This window comes from Ambystoma mexicanum, chromosome 2p, assembly GCF_040938575.1.
Source record: "Ambystoma mexicanum isolate Mex_15411 chromosome 2p, UKY_AmexF1_1, whole genome shotgun sequence".
Classification (NCBI taxonomy): domain Eukaryota; kingdom Metazoa; phylum Chordata; class Amphibia; order Caudata; family Ambystomatidae; genus Ambystoma; species Ambystoma mexicanum.
This window is the reverse complement of record NC_090923.1, coordinates 1,215,210,201-1,215,230,913: the sequence shown is the minus strand read 5'-3', so window position 1 is coordinate 1,215,230,913 and position 20,713 is coordinate 1,215,210,201. Positions and strand designations below refer to the sequence as shown.

Sequence of the window (20,713 nt, the reverse complement as noted above, 5' to 3'; positions counted from 1 at the left end):
CTTTCATCCCCCAATGATATCCTAGCTTGTTTTTCTGTGTGGGTGGCGCATTTTATTATCGTCACTTCCACTGGAACCTTTAGGGCGTCAATTCCATAAGTAGTTCTGCATGTTGTAAAGGGGATCCGTTGCTTCTTCCGAATCCCCTTCTTTCCCACCGTGCCAGTCCTTAACGGATGATTGACATGACGATGGCAGAGTCGAAAAAGATGTTTGCTGCATGCCATTCCATCATGTTTAGTGGTCGTATGATTGCCACTAATTCTGCTCGCTTTGCTGAATAGTTTGAAGTTAGTCAGTGCTGCAATACTATTACATATTCCCCATGTATGCAGCACACTAACACAGTATAGACCTTGTCTGCCCCTGCTATTTCTTCCTCTTTTACCTGTACATTTCCTTCCTACCTGTCCATGTGTGCTGCACAATCATGTATGTAATCCCCTTCCTGTATTGATTCTGCTAGGTAGATTGCTGGGTTTCCACTTCGGCACCTTACAACTCCTGTGGTTGTGTTGGTTAATATGACGTCATACCCTGATGCTCTTTGGGTTGTTAGTGTACTTTTTGATTTCTCGAGGATGGCGAATAATGATTGTTGTACACACAATACTCTGGGACACCCCATGGTAGTAGTTGATGCCTTCTCAATTACCAATGCTGCAGCCACAAGCGCCTGTTCGCAGGGTAATCTCTTTGCATTACTGGGTCTAGGCTTCAACTGTAATAAGCTATTTTAATTTTTATAACACGCTTAATACCTCAGTTTGGTTTCTAATCTTAGATCCGGGATTCAAACCTCTGTTGCTCTGCGTGGTCTTGCTTCAAAGACTAGCACGTTGCCCCAGTGCTATCCCTCGTTCACAGCTAGTGGCTGGTGTCCCTGTGGCTTCTTTTGTGTTAGGACATCCGTCGTTACTAAGCCACCTGAATATGAAAACAAGATTTGATTTTTTTGCTGTAATTTGGGGTAGCTAACACCGGTGCATGTGCCAGTGCGTCTTTTAGTTCTATGATACTCATCTCGGATGTCCACTTTATGTCCCTCCTCTCTTTTTGTGCTTCCTTAAGGCCCTGTAATACGGGTTTGGTAAATGTGGCATAATCAAATGCCCATGCTCTGCAGTAATTGCACACACCTAGAAATGTCTGTATCTCTTTCACCTGTTCATGGATGTGTGGCAGAGTGCATGGCCTGTGTCCTTTCGGGTGCAATTCTACACCCTTCAATGGATATTTTTTGCCCCAGGTACACAACCTCTTCTAGGCAATACTGTCATTTTGTCTTATCCACCTTTATACCCTTTTTCTGCGAGCAGTGCCAAAATGAGTACTGGGTCTGCTCTACACTCTTTTTTTCTCTCTCACTGCATATTAGCAGATTGTCAACATACTGAGTAACAGTGCTTGATGTTGGCACATTGCATAGTCCATTTTGTATTATCCTATTAAAAATGCTGGGCGATTGGCAGTACCCTTTGGGCAAATTAGTGTGCTCGAATCTAGTTCAGCGAAATACGAAGGCGGTCAAATATCTTTCTGGATGCAATGGTATGGAAGAGGAGGCATTTTGCAAGTCCATTGTCATGAATTACTTTGCCTTCACCAGGATATTGCATAATATAGTGGCAGGGTTTGGACCCACAGGAAATTCTGCTACCACCACTTCATTTAGTGGGCGTAGATCCTGGGTGAAATGCCATGATCCACCCTTGATTTCTTAATCGGATAAATCTCTGTATTAAAGGATGATGTGGATGTCTGAATTATGCCTTGCTGCCACAATGTGTGAAACATGGAGTATATCCCTTCATCTGCTTCTCTGGTCAACAGGTATTGTTTTGCCTTGGTAGCGGGGCCCCTTGTTTCAGTTTTATTTTCACTGCCCCAATCCCTTTCAGTACCCCTACATCTTGGGGTCCCTTAGTCCACAACTCCTCTGGCACCCTTTTGAGATCTGTTATTTTCTCTCGTCACTAACTGTGTTAGAATCTCCGACCTCCTCCTCATTGGCGAACAATTGTTCATCCAACACTCTGTAATTGTCAATGTGGGATCAACGCACAGCACTGTTCGCCACTCCATGTTATCGTTGTCTGTTCCACACAGAATCACTGTGTCTTTGCGTATTACTGCTTCTTCCAGCTGCAACACCACGGTTTCCCTCTTTAAGTCATCCTTTAGGCACTGTGGTCTGAATAGGAATTCTGAAGCTAGTTGAAACACCTTCCCCTGTATTCCCAAGACCCATCATAGCAGAACCCAGACCCTATACTGGAACATGCTATGGCATAGTGCCCGTTCTTCCAAGGTGCTTAGCGTGTGTGCTGGCACGAGAAGAGCTGCTACCCGGGCTCCTATCCATGTATAATAAATGCTGGGCGTGGAGCACACCATCCCTTTCTTTGTGAATGATATGGTTGCATTCAACTTGCAACCCAAGGTCTCTCCCCAAAATGTTAATAGGTGTGCCTGTGGAGTACAGTGAGGGAGCTATGAGGTGTTGTGTCCTTATAGTTAATGGTAAATCTTTTTTTAATGGAACCGTGACCACCTCCCCAGAGCAGCCCTGCGCATCCATCACCTTGTTAGATAATGGGAATCCCCTTCACTGATGCAGAATTTGGTTGCTCCTTCATCCATGACAAACAAGAATTCTCTTGGTCCTATTTTCACTGCTACCTCGGGTTTCTGGTCAGGGTCATCTGTTACTGCTAGGACTGGACATGCTTGGACTTTCTGTGGGCCTCCCTATTGCTGTGTGTTATTTAGTGGGAAGGGGAAATTATTTCCTCCTACCACACTGCCCCCTGTGTAATGGGGCACCATGTTTTACCCTAGCACTGCTGTGGTTCCGCTTGCTACTGTGGGTGGCTGAACCATCGCCGGGACCGTTTCTCTGCCGTTGGTTGTCCCCACTTGGCTCTGCACCCCTCCCTGCTGTGCCGGCATCTGTGCTGGTTGTGACTGCCCTGGAAGACACTGCATCTGCTGCCACAGGAGCCCCTGCATCTGCTGCCACAGGAGCCCCTTGCGCCACTTGGATTGCCTGTGCCTGATTCACAAATGGACTGATGCGTGCCAAGCGTCTCATGTTTTGAGATAGGTAGTATGGTCCGAAAACCCTATACCCTGTTCCTCTTTACGCCCTCTTCCTCATTGTAAGCACCCTCTTCCCATAGGAAAATATACCCCATGCATGTAATTTCCCTGTGGTGGTGGTCCACATTGTGGTATACACTGTGGCTGCAGGTATCCTCCTTGTTGCAGCATTTGTCCTACTGGAATCCCTCCCTGTGGTGCTGGCGCCACTGCGTTGGCATCTGGCACTAGCAGTGCTCCTTCCATGGTGTATTTGGCCAGTTTCTTTTGGACCAATTACTTTACTGCCTTCGCAGCATTCTCGGCTGCCTGCCTTTCGCTTTACTGCTTCCTCTTACAATAATGTACTATGTTTGCTTGTATTTCGGGCCAACCCTTAGCTTCTATACCCACTATCTTATCCAAGGAAGCCTGTACTTCTTTTGGTAGTCCTTTTACTAGTATGTGATGGAACAATGTTATGCATTCGTCCCAGGACCTTCTCGTCTCTTGGGTCCATAAATCCTGAACTCGCTTTGTATATTCTGCTGGGTCATCGTTGGCTTTCATTGTATAGGCCATCTCTGTCCCCAGGTCATAGTTGTCTGGAGACATAAGTCTTCGAACCTCCCAGACATGTGCCCAACAATTTCTAAATGGAGCTCTGGCCTGGTTCCAAATGTTGTCTGCCTGTTCTCCTATAATTGTGACAAATAAGGTTTTCATATCTCCAATGGCCAGCGTCCCTCCCGCTGTCTTTTTCTCAAGTGCCTGTATCTGTTTACTGGCCCCTTGCTACGAGGGAGGGCAAGCTACATATTAGGTTGTACGGGTCCATTGCTTACCATGGCAAATAATGGGCTCCCACTCTTTCTGCAGTAATGGCATTACCTGTGTCTTATGTCCCATCCCTCTCTCTCAGGCAGCTTGTGTTAACCCCATTTTTACCTTCCCTGTCCTGCTACGTTACTGTTCTGTCGGTTCCACTCTTTTCTTTCCCTTCTTAGTTTGTCGGGTGTCCATTCGTCACTATCCCCGTCACTCCATTTATCTCCTAATAATCCCTCATCTGAGGCTGTGCCTTCCTCATCGTTGCCTTTTGTCGTCTCCTCCTCATCTTCCTCCCAGTCTAATTTAAAGTGTATTCTTCCAGATAACCACTCTCTCGTCTCCCCTGCTTTTCCTCCTCACTTCCTTCTCTATTGCCCGTTCCGCCTCACTAAATAATGCATCCACCTGTTGGTGCATATTCTTTTCAATATCTGCTGGATGTTATTTCGCCCCGTGTGTACACCTCCTCCCTTTTTTGTCTATTTTTCCCGTGTTGTTTTCCCCTGGTCTCCCTTTGAGGTTTCCTGCCGAGGATTGTATACCCTACAGCCGGTCACAAGGTGGGATGTAACCCATAGGGCGGGGAGTCGGTGAGCTCGGTCCGCTCCCTTCCACTGTCTCCTTCTTTCATCCATTTTTCACCCTTGTGTCTCTTTGTATAATTTCCAGCGACCCAATGTTTTGCCTGCTTTTTAGCTTGCAACCTTTATATTTTGTCAACAGGTACGAGAACGTATTCTCTATCTCGATGTCAAATGTGCCTTACCCTGGCCATACATAGAAATGCTACACTTCTGTCTGCTTGGAATACTGGAAATTGTATTGTAATAGTTTATCGTGATACTTGGGCAGTGTGCGGCACATGCGGTCTAAGGGGCTGTCCACTTAAGCCTTTATTTCCTTTTTATTCCACTACCCTGTGTTCCCCCATCCTCCTGTTCTCCTAACTCTTCCCCTTTTTATTCCACATCACACCTCTCCTCAACGTTCACTCTGGCCTTCTCCACAGGCCCATCCACTCACTCAATGTTGGTACTTGACAGCCCTCTCCACAGGCTCGCCATTCCCTGTTAGCACAATAGTGCCCATCGTCTAACCATGCACCACCGGCACACTCCTGCTGTTTAAATGCCGAAGCCTGCTATTTCACATGAGGTACCTCCTGGTGCGGACTCATCCACGGTGTCCAGTCATTTTTTCGAATACAAAAGTTTCGAAAGGCAAACTTTTGGATTTTTTTTTTTTTTTTTTTTTTTTTTTTTTTTGAATGACAATTTGTTTGAAAAAAATTTGAAACTTTGCCTTTCGAAACTTGGGTTAGGGTTAGGGTTGGGGCTTGGGTTGGGGTTGGAGGGTGGCGTGGGGGTTGGAGGGCTTGTGGGGGAACCCCCCTTCCAATATACTCTAAAACCTTAAACGTTAAATGGAGCTGTCCAGTGCTGAAATTACAGCACTGGACAGCTCCATCTAACGTTTCAACATTACCAAAAAAAATAAGCATTGAAATGCTACTTTTAACATGTAAAATTGGGTTTCAATTGAAACGAAATCCATGACTATTGTCGACGGATTGGTTTCGAAAGAAATGCACTTGCATGTTAAACATAGCATGTCGCAGCTTTTGGTTTCGTAACTTTTGTTTTTCTAATCTTTTGTTTCGAAACTGACTATAAACCTCATCCACATCGATCTCTCACAACTGGATGACTACCACACGTGTTTCCCTCTCTCTACAAAAATTAACACAATTCGTACCCTTATTACGCAACTATACAATCAATTGCTTGCACTACGCGCCACTCCTGTCTAACGGAGTTCGATGCACACTACGCACCTCTCGTGCTCTACTGTAGGCATGCCCACACTTGCGTCCACTCCCTATCGAGTGGTACGCTGTAATATCTACACTACTACAGCTGAACATCCTCCCTTCTCTGAAGATGTGTCCTATACCCCATCAAAAACAATATCTATCCCTCCCCCCTCTGTAGGCATGCACTGTCATGCAGCGTCTTCTTGCATGGCTATACTCATGTCCTAGATACACTCGAGTCCCCTTGGCACTGAGCCTCCACCACACACTCACACCTCACACTGGCCGCAGGACGGCGTTCAGGACCTGACAGACCTTTGTGAACTCACTGTCTGCAGGGCCTACTCAGTGATCCGCAGTAATCGGGTCTGCAGTCGCTGGACCCACGGCCCAAGGAGGACGGCATGGATACCCTCAGTGGTCTGGGGGACTGAGACATCTCAGTGATACCTCCAAAAATGTACTCGGGGGTCCACAAATTAGATCATAAAAAAATGTACTCAAAAGTGGAGCTCACATCGGGCAAGAAATAATGCTGTTATTTACAGCTGGGTAAGCGTGAATCAAACAGTGGATAGGCTCTGACTGAAAAGGCCAAAATATGAATGGAATAAGAACAGTGGTTTTATACCAGGAAGTACAATGGTCAGAAATCCATCGAAACACTTGCAATTTAGAGGGAGCACTTTTTCAATGTTTCCCAGGGATTTTGTTAGTTCGTAGATGTAACCTCCTCGAAGTTTACGTTGATTAGTGAAGCGTAACTGAAGCTAACAGTTCAACAGTTTTCCATCACATTACCTCCCCATGTGGTACGACATTTATTCACAACCCACCAGGGAACAACTAGTTATTAATGAAGTAACATTTGTGCTGACCGCCAGAACTTTAATACACTGCCATTGGTCCACACCATTGAGAACGGGACACGAGACACCCTGCATCCGGTGCGAAAGGGGACATTTACATACATGATTACTGTTGGATGATGACCTTCGCAAGCTCTGTGGTGGATACTGTGAAGGTTGGCATTGTCCCATAGCCCAGGAACTTACTGCCTGACTGAACGGAATGGCGTTCCTGGGAGAACCAGTGTTCCTGTCCCACAGCCTCATGCCAGTGGGCATCAGCAGTCATGTGACCGGCACACTGGTACAGAGCCACCTCCCCACTGCCTTGTAGGGCGGCTAGTTTGGCTGACTGCTCTATAAGAGATTAAAGCAAAAGCTGGACCAGTGGATCAGGATGACACAGATTATTCAATAAGTACAATTTTTATCAATAAACATATAACACATCACTGTATGTATTGTTTAAAATCATTAATTCAATCCATCAACATATCTTTCATATTTCAAGCATTCATTCTCAATCCCACACTATCTCATTCACACGTTCTTATATAAAACCAATTTGGCATTTTATACATTGTGTATTGATATACTAACATTACACAGACATTTCCAAAGGTTAAAACAGTTGTTTCCGGCCCAGTCCTTATTTTCAGGTGTCGTATCTTATCTGTTTTTTTTAATTTCCCAGATTGTTCGCATAATCGTTGACACGTGTTTTGGTCCACATATAACAGAACTGACTGTCTTTGTTTCTTTCAAGACCTACTTCAGGACGAAGGGCAAAGTGTAGTTGGTCTGCCCTTTTTGGAATTGTATAAGCCAATTTTAGATCTAAAAAACATACATAAAAACCCATCAGGATCTGGTGTCATCCATATTACTTGTTCTTGGTGACTAATGTTGTCACGTGTATTTTTTATCAGTAAACGCATAAAAACCTACTCACCCCCATGTTTCAGCTCTAGGGATAGCAAGTAGATTGTTGGACTCAATCCTCCACGGGCATCTCTAACTTTGTTGCGATCCTGTGGACCAACAGAGAAAATTATAAGTTCTATGTATTTATTTACTTCAAGGATGCAAATCTAGTTCACGTTCATATTTTTGTACAAAACAATCTGAACTCCCAATTTCCACTTATTTCTAGGTAAAGTGTTGTCTTTCAATGTTCTTAGATGTTACCAAACGACCTCCGGCTTCAGACACCTACAAGAACCACACATTCTAATGTGTCTTTTCTATATACCGTTTCAAATGTAATGAATTTTTTTGTAGCACACATGCAAATGCACTATATGTAGACTGACCCACACTCCCAAGTCTCACTGTATGGCCTGGACAGATGCTGGTAAATGTCTTCCAACCCTAGTCGAATACGCCCATCATCAATGGTTTATAAATTAAGAAATGCCTGCGAGAATGTAAAAGGTTGCCTGAATAATAATTCATCACTATTCCATGACACATGTACTAGATTTCTTGCCTATGTTTATTATTCATTCACCCATTTTTTGGGTGTTCCAGGTATTACATCACATTTTTTTATAAGGTTTTGGTGCCAAATGGCCTTTCCGGCATCTCTTTTCATTATTCTCACACAAATTTGGTGCAGGTATTACATAGCATTTTAGTGCTGCAGAGTGAGCAGGTCCCCACAGACTCGGTATATTTAAGTAACTGCAACGTTGCCTTAGATCTTGTACTGGGCAGTATTAAAGCGCTGTTTAGATGGCCCATCTCGGTACTTTATTTACATTTTTGTATATCTAACATTAGTCACCACTAACAAGTAGTATGGATGACACCAGATCCTGATGGGTTTTTATGGTTTTTTTAGATCTAAAATTGGCTTACACAATTCCAAAAAGGGCAGACCAACTAGACCTTGCCCTACGTCCTGAAGAAGGCCTTTAAAAAAACAAAGACAGTCAGTTCTGTTATATGTGGACCGAAACACATGTCGACCATTATGTGAACAATCTGGGAAATTAAAAAAACAGATAAGATACGACACCTGAAAATGAGGACTGGGCCGGAAACAACTGTTACAACCTTTGTAAATGTCTGTGTAATATTAGTATATCAATACACAATATATAAAATCAATTTGGCATTTTATACAAGAATGTGTGAATGAGATAGTGTGGGATTGAGAATGGATGCTTGAAATATGAAAGAGATGTTGATGGATTGAATTAATGATTTTAAACAATACATACAGTGATATGTTATGTTTATTGATTAACATTTGTACTTATTGAATAATCTGTGTCATCCTGATCCACTGGTCCACCTTTTGCTTTAATCTCATATACTTTACCTGAAGGCCCAGGGATATAATTGCAGGTACACCCCTTTATTTAGAATCTGACTGCTCTGTAAGTACATCACCTAGTTCTAGCTATGTTTGCTTTCTCGTGATATGCAGCCCGAGGCCCGTCCCCATTTGGCAGATCCCTGTCATACTGGCTGCTTGCTTCAGAATGAGGTTCCCCAGCCCACCTGAGGGATTTCCCACTATGCGTACTTATGATGGTGCTATTATTGTCGTTCCCCTTTTTGTGCTAATCATAAGGTGGTCTCTTGGGCTGGCTGTACACCCAATGCATCGTTACCCCAACCGTTCCCAGTGAAGCCCTTTTTGACAGGGTGTCTGTGCCTTGGAGTACCTCTGCCATTTCCCATGTAGGTGCCCCCTCCACCCGCCTTCTTTAATCTCACGATTGGTAGGTGCACCCCTCCCCCCCACCCCCTGTCTGATGCTGAATCAGCACTTTTAGTACAGAGCAGTGCTTGTGTTTGCAGTGGAGGGCTGAGTGTCTTTCTTGAGTGAATTAGTAGCATTGGTATTGTCAGTCTTTCACGCGTGCTGTTGGATTAGTTATCTCCTGGGTGATGGGGAATCCCCATATAGATGAGAGCAGAGTTGGGTATTTCTTGGGTGATGTGCATCTTCCTGCATCCAGGGCGTCATTGCATGCGTTTACCATAGCAGTCATGTACTATGTTCCAGTTTGGGCAGTGGGCACGTGGGCACCTGTGATGGTGAGATGGCCACTGGTCGGTCTACTTTTCTTGAGTTTAAAGGGCTGATTGGCGTTCCTTTTGTCTGTTTCTATTGGCCTCTGCAGTAAATGCTGCTTTGTCCCTGTTTGCTTGTTCACAAATAGAAAATCACATGCTGGGAAGGCTGGTTCATTTTCAAGTAAGAGCACACACAAATCTTCCCTTGGCATGCCACGCCCTGTGAACTGCTGCCAGCGTGCTGTAAAGCTCTCCCTGTACGACTGGGCAGCCCGAAGAATCGGCACCTCGCAGAAAAGCCTGCTGACCCCGCTGCTTACTGAAAGGAAATGATTGGCGGGCCAGCAAAGAGGACCCCTGACCAAGCCCGGCCTTCCAGACCTTTCCCAGCAGGTGAGGTTTGGCACTTCCAGAAGTCTGATGAATTATCCTTTGTGGCGGCCGGCGGGTGCAGTGGAGCATTATCTTTCTGTGGTTGTGTAGGTGGCGTGGCATGGCTTGCTACCGTTTCTAGATAGCACACGCTTTATTGCGCAGACTGACCGGAAGCAAGGGCCCGTGAGGCGACCTAAGGATTGCTCCTGAGCACTACAGAGCGATCCGGTATGTGGGTCAGTCGGGCTGGAGGACAGGATCTTCCTCTGTGTCTTGAGAGGCAAACCGGGAGAACTTTGCAGCGTGTCCACTCTGAAAGGCTGTGGATCTACACGTGCATCGTCGGGCTTATTTCTTTTCTGGATCCTCACAGTATTGGCCTTCAAAGGCACAGTATCGGTGCATGCACGTTACAACCTGGTTGTGGTGCATCTGGTGTCTCTTGCAGTTCATCTTTCTGGGCTGCCTAGATGTGTCCCCCACTCAGGGGAGTTGCGAGGTCTGGAGAAGACCCGGGGCTAACCTGATGTCGGAACTGTCGGGACTGGGGGCTAGCTGGCCTTTTGGCTGTAGCTCCTGAGATTCTATCCGGGGCTACAACCAAAAGACCAGGGGCTATAGCCTCCTTACCCCCCCCCTAGCAACACCCCCCACTTGTGAATTACAGACTGGATAGTAGCCATGCCCAATCTGTGCTGCAGCATGTGCTCGAAAAGGTGTTATTCCACAGCACCAGGACTTCATAAGCCTGGCGCTGCTTTAAATGAAAAATATATCGATGTTGCCCTTTTGTGTCCCATAGGTATTTTGCATCTAGTTCCCATGATGCCTCTCTCTCTCTCTCTCTCTCTCTCTCTCTCTCTCTCTCTCTCTGTCTCTCTCTTTCTCTCCTCCTTTTCTCTCCTCCTTTTCTCTTTCCCTCTCCTTTTCTCTCCTCATTTTCTCTCTCCTTTTGTCTTTCTCTCCTTTTCTCTCTCCTTTTTGTCTCTTTCTCTCCTCCCTCCTTCTCTTTTTCTCTTGCTCTTTCTCTCTCTCTCAGAACCCACTTGGCATATCCACGTCCCCCCCTCCCCTTTTAAGGTGACTATGCTAAACTGAAGAGGTATAGCTGCAATGTTTAGAATGAAGGTGCACGCTTTATCATTGTTTTTTGTGTGGATTTCCTTGCATTTAAACCGTGGGAAGGCAGAAGAAGAAAGTAAACCAATCCACTCCCCTGTGTCTCGCCACCACCTCCTGCATTTTTTTGGAATGAATCAGCTGTTCTGTGAACAACCCATTCATTTCCCTTAGCAATCTAAGAGTGAAAACCATCAATCAACAAATGAAGGTAATTAAAGAAAAGAATAAAGAATAACTTGTAGGATATATTGGAAGAAGATGTATGAAGATATCTGTAATAGGACGTTGTTATGTATGCAATGTACTGTATAGGATATAGCGTACATATATGCACACACAATAGTGCAACCTGAAACAGACAATTGGATCATATCACTAATGAATGATATCTTTTCCCTCTATAATTGATGTTAAATGTATGAGTCAATAATGCTAACATCACTTAAGCTGTGTAGCCCTGAGGAAGAGACAAGAGACTCACAACACATGTTGACAAACTTTTTTTTGTTGAAAACAGTGTTTCAAATTGAACAGTATACAGTATAGTTTCTGGATATTCACAAAAAAAAAATGACCTTTTGAATCAAGAATTATTCATGGCTTTGAAAAGTATGTATATGGAGCGTAATCCAGTAGAAACCAGTAAACAATGTTTTGTTTGTCATAGACCTAATGCTAGCACTGACAAGAGTATCTCAGATGTCCTGCTAAACCAATTTTGTTACCATTAGCAGTAGCCAACATAGTCCACAAAGCGGGATATCAAAAAGAGTGATGAGGTGATGAGTCTATAAACGAATATGCTAGTGTGTGTTCTGCTAATCCAACCATCCATCCAGAGGGGTTCTGAAGTATTCAAAGCATGATTTACAAAGGGTAGTGATAACCATCTGACCTGATCCTAGATGAGGTGGCTACGACTGCAAGAGTTTGAAGGATGGGAGAGGTGTTAAAGGTTCCATTTATCCATGGGTATAGAAGTTGGCGAGACCAATACCCTGTATGTATCCTCCATCGAATGACCGTGTACAAGGTATCTCATCCATCTATGACAGGTGGAAGCAGACCTCTGTGGTTTGCCTGCATATAAATGACGATTGGGCCTCTGTGTGTCACAGAGAAGTCGCTCTCCCAGATCGGGTTCTTGCAGATGTGTCGCCATTAGTTGAGAGAAGGACTTTATCCAGCCCTGATCAGAGTCACCCACCAACCGCCAATCTCGAGGGGACAAAAAGAGTTGGTGTGCGGAAAAATAAGCCACTGAGCAAAACCTGATGGTCTATCGTACATAAATCATCAATGCAAGATATTCCTCCCCAAGATAAATTCACCCTCCATGAACAAATCGCCTACTTTCTCGGACCCCCGCACTCACCACCCCTTCCCATCAGCTCAATGAATGTCCTCTCATGGGTGAAAGGCATGCCTGGTACTTGGGTAATGTATAGGTCAGGGACATATAACTTTGAAAGTCTACCTTTCTGAGCCAGGCACATCCATGCTTTCCAAGTGCGGCAGCCCCATTAGCCTCCCCATGCCTTGCGGATACCGTGCCTATTAAAATTCATTCTAAGGTAATTGGAAGCCAACATACTCCACTCCATAATAACATGCGTCCTCTCAGATGTTGATTGTGCCAATATGCGGCATATAGGTCCTGTGATACCCAATAGTGCAATTTTAGGTCTGGGACCACGAGGCTGCCCTTGGGCATAGGCCAGGTCAGAGTTTCCCAGCTGACACCACACTGCTTGCCAGCTGAAATCAATGTAAGGAGAATACAGAGCAGCTTCAGAACAAAAAGTTTCCTTGTATAAAAGGAATATTAAGGGAACGAAGTAGCACCACCATCAAAATGAGGGCGATTTGGGCCATCATGGAGAGGGAGAGAATCTTCTCTTCCAGTGGGCAGCCCGCGATACCATACCAGTGTTTGGATCTCTCCAACAAGCAACATATCATCAACTGCAATAAGCCACAAACATTACAGCGCACTAGTTCTCATTTGGTTCCCACAACGACGGCCATCCACTGCCAGCTGTCTGTTGCTGCTCTTAGCACACCAACACACTGCCATTCCCAAGAAGCAGCGCATGAACCAACCCTGTTTCCCTCACCTGTACACTACGCATACACAGGAGACGGAGCGGCCTGTCCTTTTGTGCTTCCATTCTAGGCAAGGCTGAAGACTGATTTAACACAGAAGATAACTTTTGGTCCTGAAGAAGATGGTGTGAATCACCTGTACCATCGAAACCGGTCGACATCTTTGGCCATGGGGGCTCCCATGACCATCTAAATATCCCCAACAATTAGGGGGGGATACACAACTTAACAAGATTTTAGTGCATAACTTAACATTATGCGAGTAATCTATGGTGTCCCAGCTCACATGGGTACCTTTTTAAATATTTAACCCACAACTTCTGCAAGTGGCAAATTTAGATGCCCTAGGGTGAATAAAAAACAGTTGAAAATCCCACGGCTATTTGAAGCACATTCAAGCTAACTGGCTGTTCTGACAATGATCTAATAGTCAGTCTTTTCTTTCGATGGTCGCTCTTTTACGAGGTTTTAAAAACGTTTACGAATGTATACGTTTTTCCCACACAATTGGTGAAATGAGGGACAATTTCCTCCTTATGTAACCCTATTAGATAGGCGTCACACCACACGCCACCTAGAGTCAGGCACCCCCTTCAGGGATAGGGTGTCCTTCCTATAAGGTTAGATAGCACACTGTCTTTTCCCATCTATGTTTACCTGAGCCGTTGGTTCATTGAATCTCCTGCAAGTTCGTTTCTCCTAAAGAACCGTTTGTGATGTGATACGAGAGAGATCCTAACCCAGCGCTGTACCTGTATTTGCAACCATTCAAGGGCCACTATGAAGTTTTCCCAAATGTTGTTGACTAATGTGTATTCCGCTAAATAACATAGTCTGTGGAACCACCAGGCCACCAATATGCTAGCGGGTAGCAGTGATATTGCTTCAATGAGCAGATAAGTTTCTGATTTTTATTTGTTAATGTACAATCCAGAGAGGCGGCCAAAAGTTTCCACTTCTCTTACAAGATCGGCACATTGGTGGCCAGGACTTTAACATATCAAAAGATGTCATCAGCGTAGATCAGTAGGAGGAGTCGATCTTGGATTGTAAATGTCCAGGCCTTTGTCCAAGTGGTACTCGCTAAGGATTGCTGCCAGGGGTTCGACCGCGATCATGAGAAGTAATGGTGAAAGTGGACAGTACTAACTCATTCCTCTTTCCATGGCAAATGAGTCTGAGATTATGCCATCTGTACGTATATTAGCCACAGAAAGTACATAGAACAAAGGGACCAGCAAAAGGAAAACCTTACCCACTCCTGCCCATGCCAACATTGTGATTAATTTGGGCCATTCGACTGAGTCAAAAGCCTTGTCTGCCTCCAACATCAACAACACAGCGTGTTACTCACCAGTGAGATGAGTGCGTGAAACCGGAGAGTAGAACCAAAAACCGGGAAGTTGCTTGAAGAGCTTTGGGTAGAGCCTCCACCCAAGCCTCCTCTCTGTGAGGGAATAAGACCTTCTAAATGATATGACCTCTTGCTGTAATTAACCAGGCAAGTGGACTGATCACTCAGAAGGGCGGGGAGAACGCACCGCCACGCACCAGGCGGCAAAAGAAAGAACAAGAAGTAAGTAACACGAAGGTAACACTTGTCCCCTGTAAGTCTTACTAATCGATGGAATACCTGAGCTTTTCCCCCCGTTGTATGGAAGTATGGCACAAAACCGGGAATCACCTAGGAATATAACAAGGCTTAGAACCTAACTGATTTAAGCTATGACACAAATCAGGAGGTGGACAGGATCTTACCAGTGGAGAAGGACTGAAGGATTTGAGGAGTTCAGAACACAACGACGGGGATAAAATAAGAAAAAGGGAAATGTTAATAGGATACTAATACCCGGGTGGCACGAGTGTCGCACTGGTTTCGGGATGGTGCACAGCTGCAGAGCGTCCTTAAGTGCACAGGAAATAACAAAGTTCAATCCAAAAGTTCAGTTCGCAAGGCAGAAAGGTCTTACCACTGGTGACTGAAGAATGAAGGTAACAACCAGTCGGGATGGCCGTTCTAAAGTAAGGTAAGTTGAAGGCAGGCAAGGTCTGGCACACTAGCGGACAGCGACTATGGCAAAAGCGTGTAGAAGAGAAGTCTGGGAGAAAACAGGGTTCCGGTACACGTGCAGGCGAAAACAAAGACAAAACCTTTTCTTGCGGAGTCCGTGGAAGCAAAACGGAGGTTCGGTACACAGGAAGACAAGTCAACAAGGGAATTCCAATTGCGGGTCCAGTAAACAATCTGAGTCGATACCGTAAAGAGACAAAGGGTTTGGCACTCGAAGGAGGAACTTCTAAATGCCGGGAGTAGCTGTAAACAGAAGCGGCGTACTGGCTGCAATCACGGATTACCTCAGTGAGGGAGGCGGGGCAAGCCAACGCGAGGCTCCACAGCCGAACTACCGCACGGAGCTAGGTTTTCTGGGAGGTGTAGTTGGGTTTCGAGTTGCTAACTTCCACGGCAGCTGCCACCGTGCATAGAATGGAGCAGCATTATGCCGTATCCCTTTGGGGAGCGCCACAAACCTCCTGACCTTCCTGGTAGCCGTACTTGGGGAACCGACTGCACTGGGAAGCCGAAGTGCTAGGGACGCAGGTGGCCGGGTTTTCCGCACAGGACGAGGTGAACGTCGGCCCATAACACAGTGCATGTAGAGGGTTGTGGCTGATTAAGAATAGAAAAAGTGAGAGATTATTATAAGTAAAGCACACTGAGGTAAAGGCCGCCTGATCTTGCAAGGCTTTCTTGACTATCAGCTGAAACAGTCTGTTTGCCACTATTTTATCCATGTTAATCAAGGCGATGCAGTGGTATAATTTGCAAGACTGCAGCTGTTTGATAGGCTTGCTTAGCAAAATGATTAATGCTGCTCTAGTAGTGGGGGGGGACTGTCCTCGTGAAGAGATGCATTAAGCATTAGCAGCCAGAAAGGGATCAGTTCATCCTGAAATGACCCATTGAAAGGCTATCGGACCAGACGCCTTAGCAGCTAGTAAATCATTAATAGCGTGTACGATTTCAGCTCCTGTAATTGCGCCGGTTAACGTTTCACTGCCTTGGTCATCAAACTAGGTCCTGTTGAGAGCACAATAGCTGTGCAGAATGTTAGGACCTCTAAGAAGTAACAGAAGCCTCTTACACGGACATTTCGTGAGATGTACCACCATCAGAGGACTGGAGCCTAGTCCTATTTGTCGAGGCCCCTTTTCCTCACGCCTGACATATGGATGGTAGTGCTATAATGGATATCGGTTACTATTAACCAATTCAGTGGTACTCTGTGAGGTCAGAGCCAGATGTAACTCTTACAGCAGAGCTTTCGTGTTGTCCCATGCCAAATGTGCGTAGCATATCAAGTCCTGTTTTTTTTCCTTTGCATTCTTGCTCTTTTAGTCCACTATTTATAACGGCAAAACTACAAGTGCAGAATGAAAAGAAAACGGAGCCTGGATGAGCAACACCTATCCGATGTCGAGAGCTATTCCATGATCTCGTTCCGAAAGCAAGCTCTGCACGGACATAATAATGTCAGGGCATAGCTTGCAAAAGGGAGAACGTGTTGCATACACTGGCAAGGCTCCTCTCAATGTTTCGCTCTTTGGGATAAATAATTTCCCACTTTCTTTTCTTCATTCTACTTTTCTTGTATTGTTGGCTGGTCCTGTGTTCATTGCTTAATTCGAAAAACCTGTCAGAATGGCTTTTAGCCTTGCAATTGCCTCTTTGAATTCGCAAAAAATCAAAAACAGTGCTTTATACAGATGACTGTGGAAGGCAAGTAGAGTTGTCAGGAGTTGAAACCCTGTTCATTTGCTGGACTGTGCTGCGGTTTGGAGGAAAAAGCAAAGGAGCTTTGGTGCAGTGTAGTGCGGAGCAGTACCTTTAAGAAAATCAAGGATTGGCAGCTGCTGTGTCCCCCCCTCCCCTTTCTTGAACTCTACTGCTCCTACTCTATTAAAACCCACTTCCTCCACAAAGCGAAGCAGAGGCAAGTGGAGTTAGCAGGAGTCCAGCACCTGGTGTCCGGCAACCGGTATGAGAACAGACCAGAGTCCGCCGAACACGGCAACAGGCAAGGAGGCGGGCAAGGGATGGCGACAGGCAATGGAGGCTGCATGCTACAAAGAGAGGTTGATTCGGACGTCAAAAAATATCTTTTTGTCCGGGCTACGGGGGAGACTGCCTATGACAAGGAGGGAGTGATCAAAAGGGGGAGGAGCTGCGGCGAGGGAGAGGGTGGTGGCGTCCCAAAATTAATTGGAGAAACCCCCAATGGACGCATCCCCACATATGAAAAACAACGAATATGATATGGGAGTTGAATCGGTAAAAACTCCCCAAGAAACTTAATCTGTATGGGAGGAAGTGGGTGAAGATCGCTCCCCAGTGAGTGACCGCCCCCCCCCCCTCCGAGCTCTCAGCCATTGCCTAATGGTGGGTTGAATACTAGTCTCCACAATGAACTCCGGTTACAGCCAAAGCAGATAAAGACAAATCCAGAAATACGAAACAGGAAACGAGGTCGCAAATCTCTATGAATTGGGCCGGTTACCCCCTGACACTTTGGTCATAGTAGGAAGCCGGGTTAGCAGTGAGAATGTAGGGCTGGCGGCCCACTTGGCCAATGAATTGGCGGAATTGACAATGAAAATTGCCTGTCGAAAACGTTGGAATCTGTCCATATCAATGGTTGTCTGCAAATCCTGGATCAATCACTGCTGCAGGCTGATGCAACTGTTGAGAGGCTTGAGATTGAAGAGACCCCCCCGTCTACCACCCAAGAGGAACGAAAGTTGGGGGAGATGATCCTTCCCACACAGCAAATTGAGCAGACTCCTGAGGAAATTAATAGCGAAGTGGAGGATCTGAGGAAGTCCAAGAGTCAAAAAACTCCATCTGTTGTGAATATGGCAAAGGGAAATGTTCAATCTAGATCAAGGTTTGCAAGTGGGGACTCTGATGGAGAAAGGGAGGATAATAACGTTTTTTATGAATCGGGTTCCAGTGTCTCATCCTCTTCAGTGTCTTCTTCGTTTGAGCGCCCGGGTCCTGCGAGAAGGAAGGATGGGAGGGAGGGTGGTCGTCCTGGAGTGGAAGACGAGGTGCATCTTCAACAGCTCGTGATGGCTTCACTAACGTCGCTAGCGCCTTTCACGAAGCTGTATTAGGCCATCAACAATAGCAGCAAACTGATAGTATTGAAGACCCTAACCAATAGAGTGGAGATGAGGTTAGATAAAGAAGATGAAACCTCTGCAACCTAGCAAGTCGACTTTGTGATCTGTCTCGATGAGAAAGGATGGCTAAGACCTTGATGATGGAGGCTTTACTTCAGGGTTGTAAATGGATGAGGGCTCACTTCCAGGACTATCAAAGAACAAATAGCCATGCCCAAGATACCCCAATAAGGGTGGTAAATCAGCAGGAGCCTGGGGCGATATATGATGTGGATGAAGTGGTGGTGGTGGTGGTGGTGGTTGTCCTGGATGCCCAAATATCGTAGAGTGTTCCAAGTAATGTCTTCTCAGTGTTTAAACCACAAAAGGTGGGGGAAGTTAACAAAATACTGGAGCGGGCCGGTAAGGAAACCATCCACCTGAAGAAAACATTTTAAAAAATGCTAGGAAACTCCAAAAGGGTCCAGGGCTTTCCTAAAGCATTTACGATCACTTGCTGTGGTAGATAATCTACCTGCCCCCAAGAAGGCTAGGATAGAATTGACCTTGTTGGAAACAAAGTCAAATACTGAACTTGCAAAGGCTCCAGAGACGAAGAAAGAGGCTGAGAGGGAGCTTAGCCCCGTTATGGATCTTAGTGATCTAATTGAAGAAATTGAAAGAGTGGAAGAGGATGAGAGGTGGACGGAGGTGAGCATCTCTGGATGGGAAAATATTGAGAGTCAAATCGATCATGTCTCAAAGCCAGCAGCTCAGATCGGTCATAATTTGTGTGGAAAGCTGCCTCTTAAAGTGCCACTCAAAAACCCTGCTGTGTTTAAAACACTGGAAGAAAAAAAAAAGGGTTGTCTGCAGCGCCCCCTAGTAAGTCTCCGAAAAACATAACATCAAGGAAGGTAATGTCAGAAGAAAGGATATATGGCAAAATTGGCAAGAGAAAAAGGATGATTAAAAAAATAAAAATTGTGTCAAGGCAAACGAGCAGAAAAGCTCAAAAATCTTATGTGGAGAGGATTGTGGCGGGGCCAAACATGCCGGTGTTAAACAGACTGAATGTTTTTAGACTGATAAAACTGCATTGTACCTGCACATAAATTTGCCTCAAGGGACATTAAAATTGTGGAATTTGTGGGTGAGGAAAGAACGGACTGGGTCATCCTACACCTGAACTCACAATCCAAGAAAGACTGAGTACTGTCTCTAAAGGAGAAATTCTTGTGGCTGGAATATGAAATGAGTGATTACCATGCTAAAATCAAAGCAAATTGGAGAGAGGCAATGAATCACAGGGAAATAAAGAACATCTCAAAAAATGTGCCCCAAATAAAATGTGCAAGGGAAAGGACGGCACAGAGAAATGAAAGGGAAGAAAAAGCTCCCCTTATGCAAGGAAAGATAATACCTGATTGAAATTCACAATTTCAAACCAGGAAAAAAGAAATGAAAGGGAAGCAGTGAAACTAGATGTGAGCAGGAGCGAGGTGAGCTCATGGACTTGGTTGGCTGGAGCACTAAATAGTTCCAGAGCAGACTAGATTCAAAATGTAAGGAGACCGTTTCCCCTGAAGATAGGCTACTGGAATACCAGAGGTTTTTGGTCTCTATTTCATGAAAAAGTCCCGGATTTGGAGTCATTTGAAATTGTGGTTTTCCAAGAGACTTGGTTGAGGAAGCGCTGACTCGGTGCGAAGGCTATTTGGCCTTCTTGAATCCGGCCCCCAGGGGAAGAACGGGTCGTCCGTTTGCTGGCCTTTGAACTCTAATCAAGAAGGAACCCGGCTGGAGTGCTACAACAATCATATGCCCTAACCCATATGTCCAGATTCTCGTTTTGAAACAAAAGGAAGATACTTCAGATACATCACTGGTGTTAATTCATATCTATTGGCGAATGAACGTGTTGAAAGAAACAAAAATAATTGACTCCGTAATGAGAACAATTTATGAAGTGATGTGTGAATGGGATGATGTGAAGATTGTTATCTGTGGCGATTTAAACATAAATCTGTGACGATTTAAACTTCAAGTTGCTTGATAACACCGGCCAGCTATTGAATGAGGGTAAATAGAAGGAAAGGAGCGCGAGTGGATGTCCAATATGAGAATGAGGGAGATGCACATGCTTAATGCCCAAACAAGTGGGGATATACCAGGTTGCTTCACATGGAAATGTGGGGAGTTGGAGTCATGTAAAGAGTATTGCTTTGTGTTAGAAAACCTCAGAGAGAAGGTAGAGTGGTTCTCGATTATGCCTCAGAAATTCAGCGATCACGATCTGTTGGCTATCCATATCTCTGGGTGGGAACTGGGTAAAGATAAAAAAAAA

General features: G+C 45.2%; 2 protein-coding genes across 4 annotated transcripts in view; one reads left to right on the top strand and one right to left on the bottom strand.

The window, feature by feature from the left end:
* Positions 1-20,713, bottom strand: part of LOC138567355 (uncharacterized) — a 432,054-nt gene that overhangs the window by 18,445 nt on the left and 392,896 nt on the right. The window contains exons 3-4 of one of the 2 annotated variants that reach the window (XM_069645475.1): positions 7,526-7,604; positions 7,141-7,410 (exon numbers count right to left, since the gene is read on the bottom strand). In XM_069645475.1, coding sequence (XP_069501576.1) covers positions 7,256-7,410; positions 7,526-7,604 — 234 coding nt within the window. In that variant the 3' untranslated portion in view covers positions 7,141-7,255. Of the gene's footprint in view, positions 1-7,140; positions 7,411-7,525; positions 7,605-20,713 lie in introns of those variants that run through there. The other variant, XM_069645476.1, reaches the window with a different exon arrangement.
* Positions 1-20,713, top strand: part of SLC35A2 (solute carrier family 35 member A2) — a 335,702-nt gene that overhangs the window by 45,932 nt on the left and 269,057 nt on the right. The window lies entirely within an intron of this gene.